The 19,622-nt window shown below is 42.2% G+C and overlaps 2 protein-coding genes across 2 annotated transcripts in view; one reads left to right on the top strand and one right to left on the bottom strand.

The window, feature by feature from the left end:
* Positions 1–19,622, bottom strand: part of LOC143775062 (dynein axonemal heavy chain 3-like) — a 2,972,411-nt gene that overhangs the window by 429,517 nt on the left and 2,523,272 nt on the right. The window contains exon 60 of the mRNA XM_077262897.1: positions 12,018–12,182. Within this exon, the coding sequence (XP_077119012.1) occupies positions 12,018–12,182 (165 nt within the window). The remainder of the gene's footprint in view (positions 1–12,017; positions 12,183–19,622) is intronic.
* Positions 13,141–19,622, top strand: part of LOC143773444 (uncharacterized) — an 84,352-nt gene continuing 77,870 nt past the window's right edge. Inside the window, exons 1-5 of the mRNA XM_077260893.1 lie at positions 13,141–13,327; positions 13,409–13,477; positions 13,673–13,865; positions 14,026–14,182; positions 14,303–15,204. Coding sequence (XP_077117008.1) covers positions 13,256–13,327; positions 13,409–13,477; positions 13,673–13,865; positions 14,026–14,182; positions 14,303–15,204 — 1,393 coding nt within the window. The 5' untranslated portion in view covers positions 13,141–13,255. The remainder of the gene's footprint in view (positions 13,328–13,408; positions 13,478–13,672; positions 13,866–14,025; positions 14,183–14,302; positions 15,205–19,622) is intronic.

Raw genomic sequence — 19,622 nt, forward strand, 5'->3', positions numbered from 1 at the left:
AAGGCGGCAAAGCAAATTAGAATAAATGAACTCTGTTACTTCACAGAGACCATATAACCAAGGAAAGGCAAGGACTCCTGCTCAAACACACACTTCTCCAACTTGGCATAGAGGGAGTTTGCCCGTAAGAGGTTGAAGACTTTGCGAACATCTCTCCGATAGGAGTCAATATCTGGAGAGTAGATGAGAATATCATCCAGATAGCTTACTACCGAGGTGGTGAGCATATCCCGGAAGATGTCATTCACAAAGTCTTGGAAAATGGCTGGGGCATCACCAGATATTCATAGTGCCCATCCCTGGTGTTAAAAGCCATCTTCCATTCGTCCCCCCTCACGGATGCGAATCAGGTTGTAAGCACCCCGCAGATCTAATTTTGTAAATACCCTTGCTCCCGGTAGCCTGTCAAAAAGCTCAGATATCAGGGGTAATGGGTACTTGTTCTTAACGGTGATGGCGTTAAGACCCCTGTAGTCTGAGCATGGACGTAAGTCTCCACTCTTCTTCTGTACGAAGAAGAACCCAGCCCCTGCAGGTGACACTGACTTCCTAATGAATCCTCTTGCCAGATTCTCTTGGATGTACTGAGACATTGCCTCCGTCTCCGGGAGAGATAACGGATAGACTCGACCCCGGGGAGGCTCAGCACCAGGCAAGAGGTCAATAGGACAGTCATAGGGGCGGTGAGGCGGAAGGATCTCCGCAGCCCTCTCGGAGAACACGTCCGCATAGGGCCAATAGTGCTTGGGGAGAGAGGAAAGATCTGTGGGTACCTCTGTAGTAGCAACCTGAACGCACTCCCTCTGACATCTACCCTCACAGGAATTACTCCATCCCAAAATTCTCCCTGAGGACCACTCTATATGAGGAGAAAGATAGCGTAGCCATGGTATCCCCAACAGGACCTCATCAATTCCCTCAGGAATGACTAATAGGGAGATAATCTCCTGATGTGATGGAGACACAGAAAGAGTGAAAGGAATGGTTTGGTGGGTAATCTGTGAGTGTAGTGTCGACCCATTTACCACTCGAACGGTTACGGGTTTGGCGAGCATCACCAGGGGTATTGCGTGACGCTGGGCGAAAGCGGATGACATAAAATTACCCTACGCCCCAGAGTCCATGCATAGCTCTACCATAAGAGTGGATGGGCCTATGGTAATTGTCCCCTTGAAGGACAACTTAGAGGCAAACTTCGCCGTGTCTAGTGTACCCCCTCCAACTGCCACTAGACGCTGATGTTTCCCCGACCGCTGAGGACACTTGGAGGCAAGATGTCCTGACTGCCGGCAAACATTACAGACCTTAAGTGCACAAGCGGACTGGGACTTGGATCCCGCTCATGTCACCTCTATGGCCTCATGTGACTCGGACGCCTGGACTGGAGATTCCAAAGGTCTGGCGATGGTGGGAGCCAGCCGAAACCTCTGCCTACACTGGGCTCGCTCCAACCTTCGCTCGTGAAAACGAAGGTCTATGCGAGGTGATACAGCTATGAGCTCCCTAGTGGCCAAAGCGTCCTTCACATGCTCAGCCAGCCCCTCCAAAATACGGAAATGAGGGTTTTATCTGGCCATTCCAACTCAGACGCTAATGTCCGGAAGTGAATGGCAAAATGGCTGACCATGGTTGAACCCTGAGTCAAAGCCAGCAGTTGGAGCGCTGTATCATGGGTGAATTGAGGTCCTACAAAGACCTGTTTCAGAGTGTCCAGAAACCAAGGAACACTCCGCACCACATGATCGTTGCGCTCCCACAGCGGCATAGCCCACTCCAACGCTCTGTCCGACAGGAGAGAGATTATGAATCCCACCTTTGCCCGCTCTGTGGGAAAACGTGCAGCCAGGCTAGCAGCCTGAACAGTTATTGCGGTAACATCCACCGCCGAGGTTGCACGCTCAAGAGATGCCAACTGTCCCTCCAGCAGCTGGATGTACCCCTGCAATCGCTGTCCATCCGCCATTACTTAGCAAGATCCTGGTGCTAGTGTACTGTTAGGGTTGGCGCAACGCACCAAATATATTTATTAGATGGGATAGGTGCGGTCGCAACCTGGGATCCACCGTGCAGGAAAGAGCCTGCTGCTAAGTAAGGCGGCGAAGCAAATTAGAATAAATGAACTGTTACTTCACAGAGCCCATAGTAAAGAGAATGCTGTGCCCTATTTAGCTCACAGGGGACACAGCTATTGTGTAGAGCCGACAGTGGTCATGCAGTCCAACAAACACGCAGCTCCACTCTGGTGGAGCCGGAATTCTATCGGCTATTAGCCAGCCCTGAATTCACACATAAACTCCTCGCCGGAGGTGCCAGCATTCTAGGGGCTTATTTCAGCCGGGTCGCTGACTGCATACACAAAACTCCTCGCCGGAGGTGCCAGCATTCTAGGGGCTTATTTCAGCCGGGTCCCTGACCACACACATGACCACACTGGTGCTGAGCTCGTACATATTTGACACTAGCGCATGGCTGTGCGGTCATGAGAACCTTATATAGCTGCAGCACCTACAGGACCTTCCAAGAAGGACCAATGGAAGGCTGCCACAGAACTTGATCAGGTACAGGACCTTCCTGGAGGACCAATGGAAGTTGCTGCAGTACCTGAGCATGTGACCCTTGATCTCCACTGAGAGATCTTACCCTGGGTATGCTCAGTGTGTGCAAAGCAGGACTTAGTCCCAGAAAAGCCTGCTCGCCGCAGATCAGTGCAGGGTACAATAGCAGAGCCTGGAGAAACAGCAGTAACCCTTTGCACAGTATCAGACTCAGTGAGACGCTGGGACCGACGTCTCCGCTGAGCAGGCTCCACTGCGGCCGATGCAGAATGGGAGACCGCAGCAGACATGGCTCGAGATTCCCCCTGTGCAGCAGTGGGAATTCGACTCCCAACACACCCCCCCATGGAACTTATCTAGATATGTGGTGAGATCTTTGAACCCCCAGGTGTTTCACTAAAGTTTATAGTGCCCGAGCGTGAAAATAAAAACATTATATTTTTTCTCAAAAATGATCTTTTTGCCTCCAATTTTTTTATTTTCACAAGGGTAACAGAAGAAATTGGACCACAAAAGTTGTCCCATTTGTCCTGAGTATGCCAATACCCTATATGTGGGGGTAAATCACTGTTTGGGCACACTGCAGAGCTCGAAAGGGAAGGAGCACCGTTGAACATTTTCAATGCAGAATTGGCTGGAATTGAGATTGGATGGAGAGCCCCTGATGTGCCTAAACAGTGGAAGCTGCCCAATTCTAACTCCAACCCTAACCCCAACACACCCCTAACTATAACCCTAGCCACAAACCTAACTCTAACACACCCCTAACTCTAATCTCAACCCTAACCCTAATCCCAACCCCAACCCTAATCCAAATCCTAAAACTAACTTTAGCCACAACCCTAACTTTATCCACAACCCTAACCCTAACTTTAGCCCTAAACCTAATGCTATGTGCCCACTTTGAAGAATGTTTGCAGAATTTTCCTTATCAAAACCGGACTCCTTTCGCAGGAAATCCGCTCACTTTTTTTGCGTTTTTTCCGGAGCATCCCAATACAATTATATAGCGGCAAAATCGCGGAAATTCCGCAAAATTTATAAACATGTTGCGTCTTTTTCCGCAATGTTTTTTTTGTGGAAGAAAACGCAGCATGGCCACAACAATGCGGAATTCCATTAAAAATAATGCGATGCATTTGGTAAGCGTTTTTTAAGCATTTTCACAGTGAAAAAATGAGGAAAAAATGCTAAAAAAGCTACGTGTGTGCATAGCCTTACCCTAACCCTATCTTTAGCCCCAACCCTAACCCTAACTTTAGACCCAGCCCTAACCTTAACTTTAGCTCCAACCTTAACCCTAACCCTAATGGGAAAAAGGAAATATATTTTTTATTTTATTATTGATCCCTAACTAAGGGGGTGATAAAGGAGGGTTTGATTTACTTTTATAGCAGGTTTCTATGTTTGGCAGCTGTCACACGCTAAAAGACACTTTTTATTGCAAAAAATAGTTTTTGTATCACCACATTTTGAGAGCTATAATTTTTCCATATTTTAGCCCACAGAGTCATATGAGGTCTTGTTTTTTGTGGAAGGAGTTGATGTTTTTATTGGTACCATTTTTGGGCACATGACATTTTTTGATCGTTTTTTATTACGATTTTTGGGAGGCAGAATGAACAAAAACCAGCAACTCATGAATTTCTTTTGGGTGGGGCGTTTATACCGCTCCGCGTGTGGTAAAATTGATAAGGCAGTTTTTTTCTTCGAGTTAGACCAATTACAGCGGTACCTCATTTATATCATTTTGTTATGTTTGGTGCTTTTATGCAATAAAAACTATTTTATATAAAAAAATAATTATTTTTGAATCACTTTATTCTAAGGGCTATAACCTTTTTTTTTTGCTGATGACGCTGTATGATGGCTCTCTTTTTGCGGAACAAGATGATGTTTTCAGCAGTACCATGTTTATTTATATCCGTCTTTTTGATCGCGTGTTATTCCTTTTTTTTTTGGCGGTATGATGATAAAGCATTGTTTTTTGCCTGGTTTTTTATTCATTTTTTTCATGGTGTTCACTGAAGGGGTTAACTAGTGTGACAATTTTATAGGTCGGGTTGTTACGGATGCTGCGAAACTAAATATGTGTACTTCTTTTTTATTTACATAAAGAAATTTATTTATTGGAACAATATTTATTTTTATTTTCTTTATTTAGGAATTAAAAAAAAAAACTTTTTACACAGTATGATATATATTTTTTAAACTTTTTAAAATTGTTCCAGGGTGGGACATCAATGTATAAAGTCAGGTCGCCGATCTGACACTTTGCACAGCACTTTTTCAGATCAGTATCAGTGATCTGACAGGCAGTGATATACATATAAATTTGAAAGATGTAGGCACTCTTGACTTTGTTCCAAAAAATAAAGTATTTCTCCCAGAAAATTATTGCAATTACAGATGTTATGTTATACACAAGTTTATTTCCTTTGTGTGTATTGGAACAACGCAAAAAAAACCTGAAAAAAGGCAAATTGGACATAATATCAAATAAAGCCCCCAAAAATTGTCCAGATAAAATTGTTAGCACACTCAACTTAATATTTGGTTGCACACCCTTTGGATTAAAATTGTCATGCAGCTGCAATGCAGGTCTGTGCAAGCTCCACCAGATGGCAATAGAGTGGAGGAAAGATGGCACACTCCCAGGGCAGACCTGCAATGCAGCAGAAGGGCTACCACAAGGTGGCAGCAGAATCTTCAAACTAGCCAAGTCAGCAACAAGTGGTCAAATGAAGCACCAGAGGTCTAAGCAAACATATGGTCAGAAGCCAGCAAACAGGTAAGAACCAGACCGGAGCGCTGCATCGGGGGAAGAAGCCAAAAGGGTAGTCAGAAACAAGCCATGAGGTCAAAAAACTGATGCAAGCCAAATGATACCAAAATGGAGTATGGAAACACAGGTCAGGAAGCAAGTCAGGACACACGCACAACAGCGGGCACAAATACAGAGAACACAATTACTAACAGAGTAACCTAGGTCAGCTGCTCAGGCCGAGGGACCGGAAACCATCACCGACACCAGACCTCGGTCATATGGCAACTAAATAGCCACTCTCACCCCAGAGAGAGGCAGATAGAATTAAACCCCTGTCTGACCAGGACAGGATAAAGGCAAAACCCTGTCCCGAATCATGACAACAGCACTGTAATGAATTGCTTCCTATATTCATCAACAAGCTTCTTACACCTTTCAACTGGAATTTTGGACCACTCTTCTTTTACAAATTGCTCCAGGTCTCTCATACTTGAAGGGTATCTTCTGATAACAGCAATTTTAAGATCTCTCCACAGGTGTTCAATGGGATTTATAGTAAATATAGAAAAACTGACTGAACAGCCATCTAGTCTGAACTGGTGCATAACCAAAAAGTCTTACATAGCAAATAGATAATGGCTGCACTCAAGTTTATTGTGCTAAAGCAAGGAAATGTGCAATACATGAAATGTGAACAGCATAATGGCTTGTGAAATTTATGAAAAAACACATGAGATTTTTAGCACAAAATTTGGCCAAATGTTGTGAGCCCATTCACCAAACGTCAAGGTAATCTCAGATCGAATGGGTAACTAACCTGTCTGCCTAGTGTGAACACTTACCTATGGCTAATAAAATGGTAAAGCCTGTATTTATAGAGGAGGTTAGAACCAACTGTGTTTGGATGTAATTAAAATCACAGCATGGTGAAGGGCGGGGCGGTCAAGTCAGAAAAAGCAATACATAGTAAATATAGAAAAACTGACTGAACAGCCATCTAGTCTGAACTGGTGCATAACCAAAAAGTCTTACATAGCAAATAGATAATGGCTGCACTCAAGTTTATTGTGCTAAAGCAAGGAAATGTGCAATACATGAAATGTGAACAGCATAATGGCTTGTGAAATTTATGAAAAAACACATGAGATTTTTAGCACAAAATTTGGCCAAATGTTGTGAGCCCATTCACCAAACGTCAAGGTAATCTCAGATCGAATGGGTAACTAACCTGTCTGCCTAGTGTGAACACTTACCTATGGCTAATAAAATGGTAAAGCCTGTATTTATAGAGGAGGTTAGAGCCAACTGTGTTTGGATGTAATTAAAATCACAGCATGGTGAAGGGCGGGGCGGTCAAGTCAGAAAAAGCAATACATAGTAAATATAGAAAAACTGACTGAACAGCCATCTAGTCTGAACTGGTGCATAACCAAAAAGTCTTACATAGCAAATAGATAATGGCTGCACTCAAGTTTATTGTGCTAAAGCAAGGAAATGTGCAATACATGAAATGTGAACAGCATAATGGCTTGTGAAATTTATGAAAAAACACATGAGATTTTTAGCACAAAATTTGGCCAAATGTTGTGAGCCCATTCACCAAACGTCAAGGTAATCTCAGATCGAATGGGTAACTAACCTGTCTGCCTAGTGTGAACACTTACCTATGGCTAATAAAATGGTAAAGCCTGTATTTATAGAGGAGGTTAGAACCAACTGTGTTTGGATGTAATTAAAATCACAGCATGGTGAAGGGCGGGGCGGTCAAGTCAGAAAAAGCAATACATAGTAAATATAGAAAAACTGACTGAACAGCCATCTAGTCTGAACTGGTGCATAACCAAAAAGTCTTACATAGCAAATAGATAATGGCTGCACTCAAGTTTATTGTGCTAAAGCAAGGAAATGTGCAATACATGAAATGTGAACAGCATAATGGCTTGTGAAATTTATGAAAAAACACATGAGATTTTTAGCACAAAATTTGGCCAAATGTTGTGAGCCCATTCACCAAACGTCAAGGTAATCTCAGATCGAATGGGTAACTAACCTGTCTGCCTAGTGTGAACACTTACCTATGGCTAATAAAATGGTAAAGCCTGTATTTATAGAGGAGGTTAGAACCAACTGTGTTTGGATGTAATTAAAATCACAGCATGGTGAAGGGCGGGGCGTTCAAGTCAGAAAAAGCAATACATAGTAAATATAGAAAAACTGACTGAACAGCCATCTAGTCTGAACTGGTGCATAACCAAAAAGTCTTATATAGCAAATAGATAATGGCTGCACTCAAGTTTATTGTGCTAAAGCAAGGAAATGTGCAATACATGAAATGTGAACAGCATAATGGCTTGTGAAATTTATGAAAAAACACATGAGATTTTTAGCACAAAATTTGGCCAAATGTTGTGAGCCCATTCACCAAACGTCAAGGTAATCTCAGATCGAATGGGTAACTAACCTGTCTGCCTAGTGTGAACACTTACCTATGGCTAATAAAATGGTAAAGCCTTGCTTTAGCACAATAAACTTGAGTGCAGCCATTATCTATTTGCTATGTAAGACTTTTTGGTTATGCACCAGTTCAGACTAGATGGCTGTTCAGTCAGTTTTTCTATATTTACTATGTATTGCTTTTTCTGACTTGAACGCCCCGCCCTTCACCATGCTGTGATTTTAATTACATCCAAACACAGTTGGTTCTAACCTCCTCTATAAATACAGGCTTTACCATTTTATTAGCCATAGGTAAGTGTTCACACTAGGCAGACAGGTTAGTTACCCATTCGATCTGAGATTACCTTGACGTTTGGTGAATGGGCTCACAACATTTGGCCAAATTTTGTGCTAAAAATCTCATGTGTTTTTTCATAAATTTCACAAGCCATTATGCTGTTCACATTTCATGTATTGCACATTTCCTTGCTTTAGCACAATAAACTTGAGTGCAGCCATTATCTATTTGCTATGTAAGACTTTTTGGTTATGCACCAGTTCAGACTAGATGGCTGTTCAGTCAGTTTTTCTATATTTACTATGTATTGCTTTTTCTGACTTGAACGCCCCGCCCTTCACCATGCTGTGATTTTAATTACATCCAAACACAGTTGGTTCTAACCTCCTCTATAAATATTATTATTATTATTATTATTATTATTTATTGTTATAGCGCCATTTATTCCATGGCGCTTTACAAGTGAGGAGGGGTATACATAATAAAAACAAGTACAATAATCTTGAACAATACAAGTCATAACTGGTACAGGAGGAGTGAGGACCCTGCCCGCGAGGGCTCACAATCTACAAGGGCTTTACCATTTTATTAGCCATAGGTAAGTGTTCACACTAGGCAGACAGGTTAGTTACCCATTCGATCTGAGATTACCTTGACGTTTGGTGAATGGGCTCACAACATTTGGCCAAATTTTGTGCTAAAAATCTCATGTGTTTTTTCATAAATTTCACAAGCCATTATGCTGTTCACATTTCATGTATTGCACATTTCCTTGCTTTAGCACAATAAACTTGAGTGCAGCCATTATCTATTTGCTATGTAAGACTTTTTGGTTATGCACCAGTTCAGACTAGATGGCTGTTCAGTCAGTTTTTCTATATTTATTATGTATTGCTTTTTCTGACTTGAACGCCCCGCCCTTCACCATGCTGTGATTTTAATTACATCCAAACACAGTTGGTTCTAACCTCCTCTATAAATACAGGCTTTACCATTTTATTAGCCACAGGTAAGTGTTCACACTAGGCAGACAGGTTAGTTACCCATTCGATCTGAGATTACCTTGACGTTTGGTGAATGGGCTCACAACATTTGGCCAAATTTTGTGCTAAAAATCTCATGTGTTTTTTCATAAATTTCACAAGCCATTATGCTGTTCACATTTCATGTATTGCACATTTCCTTGCTTTAGCACAATAAACTTGAGTGCAGCCATTATCTATTTGCTATGTAAGACTTTTTGGTTATGCACCAGTTCAGACTAGATGGCTGTTCAGTCAGTTTTTCTATATTTACTATGTATTGCTTTTTCTGACTTGAACGCCCCGCCCTTCACCATGCTGTGATTTTAATTACATCCAAACACAGTTGGTTCTAACCTCCTCTATAAATACAGGCTTTACCATTTTATTAGCCATAGGTAAGTGTTCACACTAGGCAGACAGGTTAGTTACCCATTCGATCTGAGATTACCTTGACGTTTGGTGAATGGGCTCACAACATTTGGCCAAATTTTGTGCTAAAAATCTCAAGTGTTTTTTCATAAATTTCACAAGCCATTATGCTGTTCACATTTCATGTATTGCACATTTCCTTGCTTTAGCACAATAAACTTGAGTGCAGCCATTATCTATTTGCTATGTAAGACTTTTTGGTTATGCACCAGTTCAGACTAGATGGCTGTTCAGTCAGTTTTTCTATATTTACTATGTATTGCTTTTTCTGACTTGAACGCCCCGCCCTTCACCATGCTGTGATTTTAATTACATCCAAACACAGTTGGTTCTAACCTCCTCTATAAATACAGGCTTTACCATTTTATTAGCCATAGGTAAGTGTTCACACTAGGCAGACAGGTTAGTTACCCATTCGATCTGAGATTACCTTGACGTTTGGTGAATGGGCTTACAACATTTGGCCAAATTTTGTGCTAAAAATCTCATGTGTTTTTTCATAAATTTCACAAGCCATTATGCTGTTCACATTTCATGTATTGCACATTTCCTTGCTTTAGCACAATAAACTTGAGTGCAGCCATTATCTATTTGCTTCAATGGGATTTAGATCCAGACTCATTGCTGGCCACTTCAGAACTCTCCAGCGCTTTGTTTGCATCCATTTCTGGATGCTTCTGGAAGTATGCTTGAGGTCATTGTTCTGCTGAAAGGTCCATGGCCTAGGACGTAAACCCAGTTTTCTTACGCTAAGCACTACATTGAGATTCAAAGTCATTTGGTAATCTTCAGATTTAATGATGCCTTGCACACAGTCAAGGCACCCAGTGCCAGAGATAGCAAACAACCCCAAAACTTCCTTGAACCTCCACCATGTTTGAATGTAGGTACTGTATTCTTTTCTTTGTAGCCTCATTCTGTTTTCAGTAAACATTAGAATGATGTGCTTTAAGAAAAAGCTATATCTTGGTCCCATTTGTCTATAAGAGGCTTTCTCAGAAGAATTTTGGCTTATTTACATACATTTTGGCAAACTGCACTAAAGTTTTATTATGTCTCTGTTGCAGCAGTGGGGTCCTTATGGCTTTCCTGTGATGGCGTTTCACTTCATTCAAATATCAATGGATTGCTCACTTACAATGATGCACCCTGAGTCTGCAAGACACCTTTAATTTCTTTGGAACTGGATTAGTGCTGCTTATCCACTATCTGGACTATCCTGCATTGCAACCTTTCATCAGTTTTTCTCTGCCGTCCACATCCAGGAAGATTAGCTACAGTGCCCTAGGCTGTAAACCTTTTGAATATGTTGCCCATCATGGACAAAAGAAAAAGATATCTGAAGATGGACTTGTAACCCTGATATTCTTGATTTTTGTTTGCAATTTTGGTTCTCAATGTCTCAGACAGACATGTCTTTTCACCTCTTTCTGTTCTCCATGCTTAGTGTGGCGCACACAGACAAACAATGCAAAGATTCAGTCAACTTCTCCCCTTTTTATCTGATTTCATTTGTGATTTTCATATTGCCCACACCTGCTACTTGCCACAGGTGAGTTTGAACAAGCATCACATGCTTGGAACAATGTTGTTTACCCACAATTTAGGAAAGGTGCCAATAATTTTGTCCAACTGATATTTTGGGTTTTCAGTAAAATTATGTCCAATTTGCGTTTTTTTCTCTGTGTTGTTCCAATATACACAAAGGAAATAAACATGTATTACAAAACATGTGTAATTGCAATAATTTTCAGGGAGAAAAGGTGCCAACACTTTTGGCCAGAACTGTGTATATAACATATATCTATAAAAAATAATATTTTTTCAGGTGCCAAGGTTTTTTGAATGGCTTTGGATACTGAATTCAAAACTACCATTACTTTTGCTTAATTTTTTTGTAGTTTTTTAAATAATTCATCCATGAAAATAATGCATTTCCCAATGAGACTTGTGTGTGATAACAAATGTAATAGCTTTTGGTCTTTTGGTTTTGACTCCAAGATAATGAAATATCCCATAAAATTATTTTGCATTTCAATTTAGAGGTTTAGAATGCTACAAAAGTGAATTTTTGAAGCCAGAATTCTACTGTAATTAAATAATTAACTATTAAATATCTCAGAAACTAAAGTCAATCTGGCAAAACTGAAGTCATATTCTTAATCAGCTCCTTAAACTTAATATAAAACCGTTCAGACATCCTTGGCAACAAAATCACTATACACCAGTGTAATCCATCTAACCATTTAGATAGATATTTCTATAAGATGATAAAGAACTGTATAATCATATATAGATTGTGAGGTTTGTGTACATCTATTATGCAGTTGTAATATAAAGTGGAGTGTGACACTAGGAAACTATCCAAGCCTGTATGAATAAATAAACAGAAAAGATCTGAGCTGTCCTAATACTGTATTAACATTCATCACACCATGCTTTGCCTATACAAATTTAACAAGATGAAAGTTTGATGCCTATGAAGAATCTTAGGACACAGTAGTTACCTTGGCAACCTTGTCATAGACTTCAATGGCCCTGACCCAACTACAAAGCCCTTCACAGGCTGAAGAGACATTCTTAATGACAGCTGGCTGGAACTCTGGATTGCTGATAAAATCTCTTCTTATCTGGGCAATAACCTTAGACGGAATATTGTCTTTCTCAAATTCCTAGGAAAGAAAACAGCAGTATTAATGATATAATGATAAAAAATTCTAAGCTAGAAATTAAAGACGCGCAACACAATGTTAAACAAAAATAATGCATAAAATTGTTGTTGCTTTATTTTTCTAGTTTTGTTATACAATATTAGAGGGCACCTTTTATGTGTAATTATAGCTGATCTGCAGCATGTTATAGAGCAAGAGGAGCTCATCAGATTAATATACAGTTAGGTCCAAAAATGTTTGGAAAGTGACAATAGTTTCGACATTTTAGCTACCTACCAAAACATTTTCAAAATACACTTAAACAATCAATATAGGCTTGAAGTGTAGCATGCCATCTTAAATTTAAGGGTGTTCGCATCCTAATTGGAGTCTGGTTTAGGAATTACAGTTCTTAATATGTAACTTCTTTTTGAAGAGACCAAAAGTAATTGGACGATTATCTCAAAAGTTCTTTAATGGGCTGCGTAAACTTTTCCTTTGTTAGGGTGGTTTCACACTTGCGTTTTTGTCTGCAGCGTTTTTTACCAAAAAAACGCATGCGTTTTTTTCCCCTATATTTAACATTGAAAACGCATGCGTTTTTTGGTGTATGCGTTTGCACGCGTTTGTGAACGCATGCGTTTTTTAACTGCATGCGTTCATTTAATAAAATGCAACTTGTAGTATTTTGAGGGGCGTTTTTTTTTTCCAAAAAAACGCATGCGTTTACATGCGGTTTTTTTGGACAAAAAAATGCATTGGAGTCAATGGGGACGCATGCGTTTTTTTTGACATGCGTTTGCATGCGTTTTTTTGACGCATGCGTTTTTTTTGGCACCATTGAATTAAGTGTAGATAAAGATGTCTAGACACTGATAAGACTCCCCCATAGCAGCAGGGTTATAAAAGGAAGGTGGGGGGAAGTTTCTGGTCACTTCTCATCAGACTCCAAAGAAGACAGCACCCTGCCCGGACGCATTGTTGGACAAGACACAGAGCAATGTGAGTATATCCTAGCCAATGCATTCATTTTCAATTTTTTGGATCTACATGTCCTAATTTCTTCTATTTTTTTTCTTTCAACACGCATCAGAATGTCTTCTCCGGTTTCCTCGTCTGATGAGGAGTTCCAGCCACGTCAATCAGAAGTGGATCACGTGAGCGAGGTATGTTTTTTGTCCGTCAGCTTGGTAAGTATTGACTGTCACATCGACACATGAGGCAATTTTTTTTTTAAAATTTTATAGAGCACTTCAACTGAGGGACAGAGAGGTACTGAGCAGCGGAGTCAAGGTCCAGGTGGAAGACGGCAGCGGGTATGTATACCAGGCAGACTGTCCTTATTGTAATATTCTTTTAACTTCCTTTCTGTACCCTTGTTTTTCTATACATATTTCTTATATCATCCTTTTCTGAAAGTTGTCTTTCATATTCCTGCCCTTTCTCATCTTCGTGTCTTATTTTTTCCAAATGTGGTTGAGCAAACTTAAATGATTTTGTTTTAATTTTAGGTTTCACAACGGGACGACGACCGGATTGATAATGACCTGCTGATCAGTCTGGTCCAGGAGCGAGTCCCGTTGTGGGACAGCCGGGATCAACAGCACGCCGTCAATAGTGTTCTCCGTCGTTTGTGGAGTGAGGTGGCCCAAGCGTTGTGGGATGGCTGGGAGAATTCCCCGCCACGGGTCCGTAATGCATTTGGTAAGTATTGCACGGTAGTGTGAAGCAACAGACCTTGGCCATGCTCTCTTGACTGTGTGTGATGAAAGAAACTTTTCGTAGTTTCTGTCATCACACACAGTCACGAGAGCACGGCCAAAAGTCCTTATTCTGACCATTATATTTTATTGTTATTTCACAGTGGAGAAAGTAAGGACACATTGGCGTTCCATGAAGGACCGCTTCAACAAGGACCTACGTGCAGAGAAGAGTGCAGCTAGTGGTTCCGGAGCAAGGCACCGGCTCTACAAATACCACCGTGTGTTGGCCTTCCTGAGACCGGTCCTTCTCATGAGAACGTAAGTATTTCTCACATGCCTCCGGTTGTGTTGCATTGACATAATCTGTCACTTTTAATTCCACAGGATGTACCGTCTTGTTATAGTTTGGTATTAATTTTCTGTTTTCTTTTTTCACAGCACACACTGCACGACTGTTGCCACAGGTTCTGGAGCGGTCCTTCAGCCGGCAGCCACGGACCCGTCCCAGCCATCCAGCAGCGCAGCACCAGGTGGGTCTTCCACACTCACTGGAGACCAGGGGGCTGGCCCATCAGGTCTTCCCCTTTCGCAGTCCTCTTTCGCTGCACCCATTTTTGCGGGCTCATCCCGGCAGCGACAGAGGGCTTCGGATAGGTCCCTCATGCCCGAGTTTTTACACTTGAGCTCGGTTTTACATGAAGCTATCAAGGCTTTAGGTGACAGAATGGATGTGACCCATAATCTCTTAAATTGCCGCATCCAGGATGTCGCCAAAAGCGTTGATCAATTGAAAGCCGACCTCAAGAAGCCAGCTCATCATTTTTTCAATCAAATCCTAGAGGGCATGTCGGAACACCTTAGCCCTGATCTCCAGCTGAGTGTGATGCAGGCCTGCAATGTTGCTTTTGTGCAGGCTATGCAGCAGAGTCAGAGTCGTAATGTGGCGGCATATCCAACTGTGCCGTCACTGTCACAAGTAAACACTATTCCTACCTCTGCTGCATACCACTGCACGGCCACCTCTATTCCCTCTACAGGTGTACTCCACTACAGCGCCAACACGATGACGAGTGCTGTTGGACATCCCACCGCCACCACCGTGACGACCGCTGCTCCGGCTTGGACCTCCTCCGCTGACACCACCATGACGCAGGACCCTGGCGTGGCTTATCGGCCCGGCACCCTCCCGATGCAGCAGGACCCATCCATGCAATATCGGACCGGCCCACCCCAGATGCAGCAGGACCCAGGCCTGGCATTTCGGACCGGACCCACCCCGATGCAGCAGGACCGAGGCCTGGCATTTCGGACCGGACCCACCCCGATGCAGCAGGACCGAGGCCTGTCATATCTGACCGGACCAACCCCGATGCAGCAGGACCGAGGAGTTGCTTTCCGGGCAGGACACCCCCCGATGCAGCAGGACCCATCCATGGCGTATCGCACCGGGCCCCCCATGATGCAGCACGACCAAGCCATACCTTTCCAGGCAGGACCCACCCTGATGCAGCAGGATCCATCCATGGCTTTCTGTTCCCCCCCACCAGCAATGCAGCAGGACAATGGTATGGGATTTGTTTCCCCCCCCCCAACGAGGCACCAGGATCCTGGAAGGGTTTTTGTTTCCCCCCCCCCAACGAGGCACCAGGACCCAGGCGGGAGTTTATCTTTCCCCCCATTGGACTCAGACATTGCCGAGCGCTCCACAATGGAGACTGACTGTGTGGAGACGGGTCCTGACGTGTCTCCCGCCCACACTTTACAACATAGCCCAAGAAGACTTCCCCCAACCCGGAAAACCCAACGTAAAACTGGCAAAACGCATAAAAAACAAAAAACTTTGATTATTCCTCCCCCATCACCTACCGATGTGTCTCAACCTTCCAGTGTGTCTCAAGCCCCTCATGTTTTAAGCCCCATCCCCGAACTTCCAGACCCTTCAAGTTTTGTTGCCCATTCTCCTGCCACCTCTGCCTCCTCCACGGTGAGCCAGGCTTCAGTTCTGAATACCCCCCAGTTACGTCACTCAACCCCAAGCCGGCGTGGTTCAACCCGGCGCGGTACCAAAAAATAAATTTGTTTTTTTTTTCCTCAATAAAAAAAAAGTTTATTTGAAACAATTATGTTTGGTTTATTGTGTCTTTCACCGCTCTCAATACACAACAATAAACTTCGTCACACACTTATTCTTTTGGCCTACACATATCTCCAGTAGTATAAAATACCAGACAACATCTATATGTGTTTCTTTAGTATACAGATATGAGTTGGCCAAAAAAATAGTATTTATTTCCATACTCTTATTTTTGTACCTAGTGTAGTGTCACTGTACAAAGAGAAAATGGTGGAAATCAAGTTCAGAACTCAACTTAACCGGTGAGATGTCAAAATATATACCTGACCGATTAAGTTGATTACTGCCTTGTATATTCACCATATTCTATATAGCACATTATGTGACAATGGTTGTCAAACAGATGGGACAATTGTTCTCACACTCTACATATCTATGCTCACCAGGCCAGGTGTCAGAAATTGTGAATTCATGACCATGTATATGTTTATCATGAATTTATTATTGCTTACACTTGACTTGATGGCTATAGAGACCGTGACAGTCTTGACGCAATGACGTCAACAATATTAGAATTAATAAATAAACATTTTGTACCATTATTATAAGTATGGGGCCCGTGGTTTATATCATTCTTTGAAAACCAAAATAGGGAGTGCAACAGAGGTAAATTACGATGAAAAATTAAAATTTATTACCTCAACAACTATCACCCACTCCTGGTTTTGGATTACAAAATATGATATACATATCTACTGCCCATCTTTGGTCAACCTTTGTTTAGAGAGGAAAAAGATAGTAGACATGGTGAACACAAAAAAGTTTATTAATTAGAAAAATTTGTATCAGTGTTTAATAATTGGTAAAGATAAACATACAACAGGACATTTACACAACATTGTCCTGCCATGAAACACGTCCAATATCGGACACAAAATAGGCCGCAAATTGGTCCCGCATAAGACCAACGGCTGCAGTTGACCGCATCGGGTGATGCTGAAAATCAGGCAATGGGTGTGCAACAGGTTCATCAAGTTCAATGTGGGGTCGCTCCTTAGCCATTATATAATTGTGTAGCACCACACAGGCTTTGACCACCTCGTCCACTGTTTCCACTTTTAGATTGATGGCTGTTGCAAGAATGCGCCATTTAGCAACAAGAATGCCAAAGCTGCACTCTACGGTTCTTCGGGCCCTGGTCAGTCTGTAGTTGAATATTCTTCTAGTGTGGTCCAAGTCCCTACTAGAATAGGGCTTCAGGAGATTTTCACACATCTGGAAGGCCTCATCCCCAACCATAACAAATGGCAGCGGTGGGCCTTGAGTGTTGGGGAGAGGCTGTGGAGGGGGAAAATTAAAATTGTTGCCATACAACCGACGGCCCATATCCGAGCTCTTGAAGGTTTGGGAATCATTGCCACGGCCAAAAGCTCCAATATCCACGGCGATGAAGCGACACTCCGCATCCGCTATTGCCATAAGCACTACCGAAAAATATTTTTTATAATTATAAAACTCAGATCCGGTTCTGGCAGGTTTGACAATGCGGATGTGCTTTCCATCCACCGCCCCTAAACAGTTTGGGAAATCACACACGTTCAAAAATGTAGTTGAAATTTCCCGCCACATGTCCACGGTGGGTACGGGTATAAACTCCTCACGGAGTGCATTCCATAACGCACGACAGGTGTCCACAACAATTCCGGAGAGGGTTGAGATTCCAAGGCGGTATTGGAAGTGCAGGGAAGATAAACTCTCTCCTGTGGCAAGAAATCTAGAAGAAAAAGAAACAAAAACAAAAAAATTTAAAATCGGCTCTAATGGTGTTTTTTAAAAAAAAACGAAAAAAAAAAAAACATAGAAAACATGTCATAACAACAAAGTTGACGGTCATTGGTTTAGTTTTGGAACGTACCGTAATGTCACTAACAGATGTTCCTCAGGTGGAATCGCTCTACGGAGCCGTGTGTCCTGTCGCCTTATGGATCCTTCAACACGAGCCAGTAAATCCCGGAAAGAATCTTGAGACATTCTGGTATAATCCTGGAATTTCTCCGGGTTGGCATTCAGCTCCGCATAGAGCGTGTGATATGCTCCACGGCTCTCACGCACTTCAATGATGGGGTGCCTCCAAAAACGCCGACGCTGTCTCCTTCTCCATCTTTGGCGGTTTCGGTCTTGCTCCCAAGCAAAAACACAGGCAAGGAAAATCTTGAAGCTGAACTCCAGTTTGAAATAAAAGTTATCCATAGAAAGATCCATCGTGACACCGGAAACAGTAGCAAGCTCTGAAAATTTCTGTCCCCCTAGGGTCTATATATTGAGAGACAATCATATACGGCCTCTCTATTCCCATTGGTTGTGTCTGGTTATCTTTTTTTTTTTTTTTTGGAAAAATGTTCAAAAAAACGCAAACGCATGCAAAAACGCATGTAAACGCGTGTAAACGCTGCGTTTTTTTGACACACGCGTTTAACGCATGCGTCTAAAAAACGCAGCGTTTACATGCGTTTACATGCGTTTTTGCACCATGCGTTTTTTTTAAAAAATGCATGCGTTCAAAAACGCAAGTGTGAAACCAGCCTTAATCCATCATTAATTTAAGGAGTTGTCCAGTCCAAATCGATAAGTCTGCAGTCACTCTGTGTGACTGCAGACTCATGTATCCCCAAAGCACACACACTCTGCTCTGTAGGGATTTGCTGGTTTCTGACCCGGGACCGGAGGGTATGTGTGCATTATACATACTCCCAGCCACGGCCCATCTACTGGGTATGGTCTTGTTCATTACACTTGTACCGAGCAAAGCTATTCCCCATCAAGCAAACCAGCAGTTGAGTGGGCATAGATGACAAAAAAAGCGGTCTCACTCCATACAAGTGTATGGAAGCAAGGCCATGCCAACTGGCATAGAATATGTATAACTCATACATACCCTCCTGTCCTGGTTCTGAAACAGGCAAATCACAGCAGTGCACAGTGCATGTGCTGGGGTGATTCATAAGTCTGCAGTCAAAAAGAGTGACTGCAGGCATCGATTTGGACTGGACAGCTTTTAAGCAGGTAAAAGGTGTGGAGCTGTTTCCAGGTGTGACATTTGCATTTGGGATCTGCTGCTGGGAAACCACAATATGTGGCAAAAGAAGCTCTCAGTGGAAGAGAAACAGATCATCATTAGACTGAAAAAAAGAAGAAATTCATCATAGAGATAACAGAAATATTAGGAGTGGCCAAATCAACTGTTTTTTACATTCTGCAAAAAAGCGCACAGGTGAACTTGAACTCATAAAGACCTGGGCGTCCACGAAAGACAAAAGTGGTGAATGATTGTAGAATCCTTTTTGCGGTGAAGACGAACCCCTCAACAACATCCACCCAAGTGAAGAGCACTTTCCAGGAAGTAGGTCTTTTAGTTTCTAAGTCTAACATAAAGAGAAGATTTCATGAGCGCAAATACAGAGGGTTCACCACAAGGTTCAAACCGTAAATCAGCCTTAAAAATAGAAAAGCCAAATTAGACTTTGCAAAAAAAAATCTAAAAAGTCAGCCTAGTTCTGGAAAATTATTCTTTAGACAGATGAAACTAAGATCAACCTGTACCAGAATTATGGGAAGAAGTGAGTATAGAGAAGGCTTGGAACGGCTCATGATCCAAAGCACACCACTTCCTCTGGAAAACAAGGT

Source organism: Ranitomeya variabilis, chromosome 5 (assembly GCF_051348905.1).
Source record: "Ranitomeya variabilis isolate aRanVar5 chromosome 5, aRanVar5.hap1, whole genome shotgun sequence".
In the NCBI taxonomy this organism is placed as follows: Eukaryota; Metazoa; Chordata; class Amphibia; order Anura; family Dendrobatidae; genus Ranitomeya; species Ranitomeya variabilis.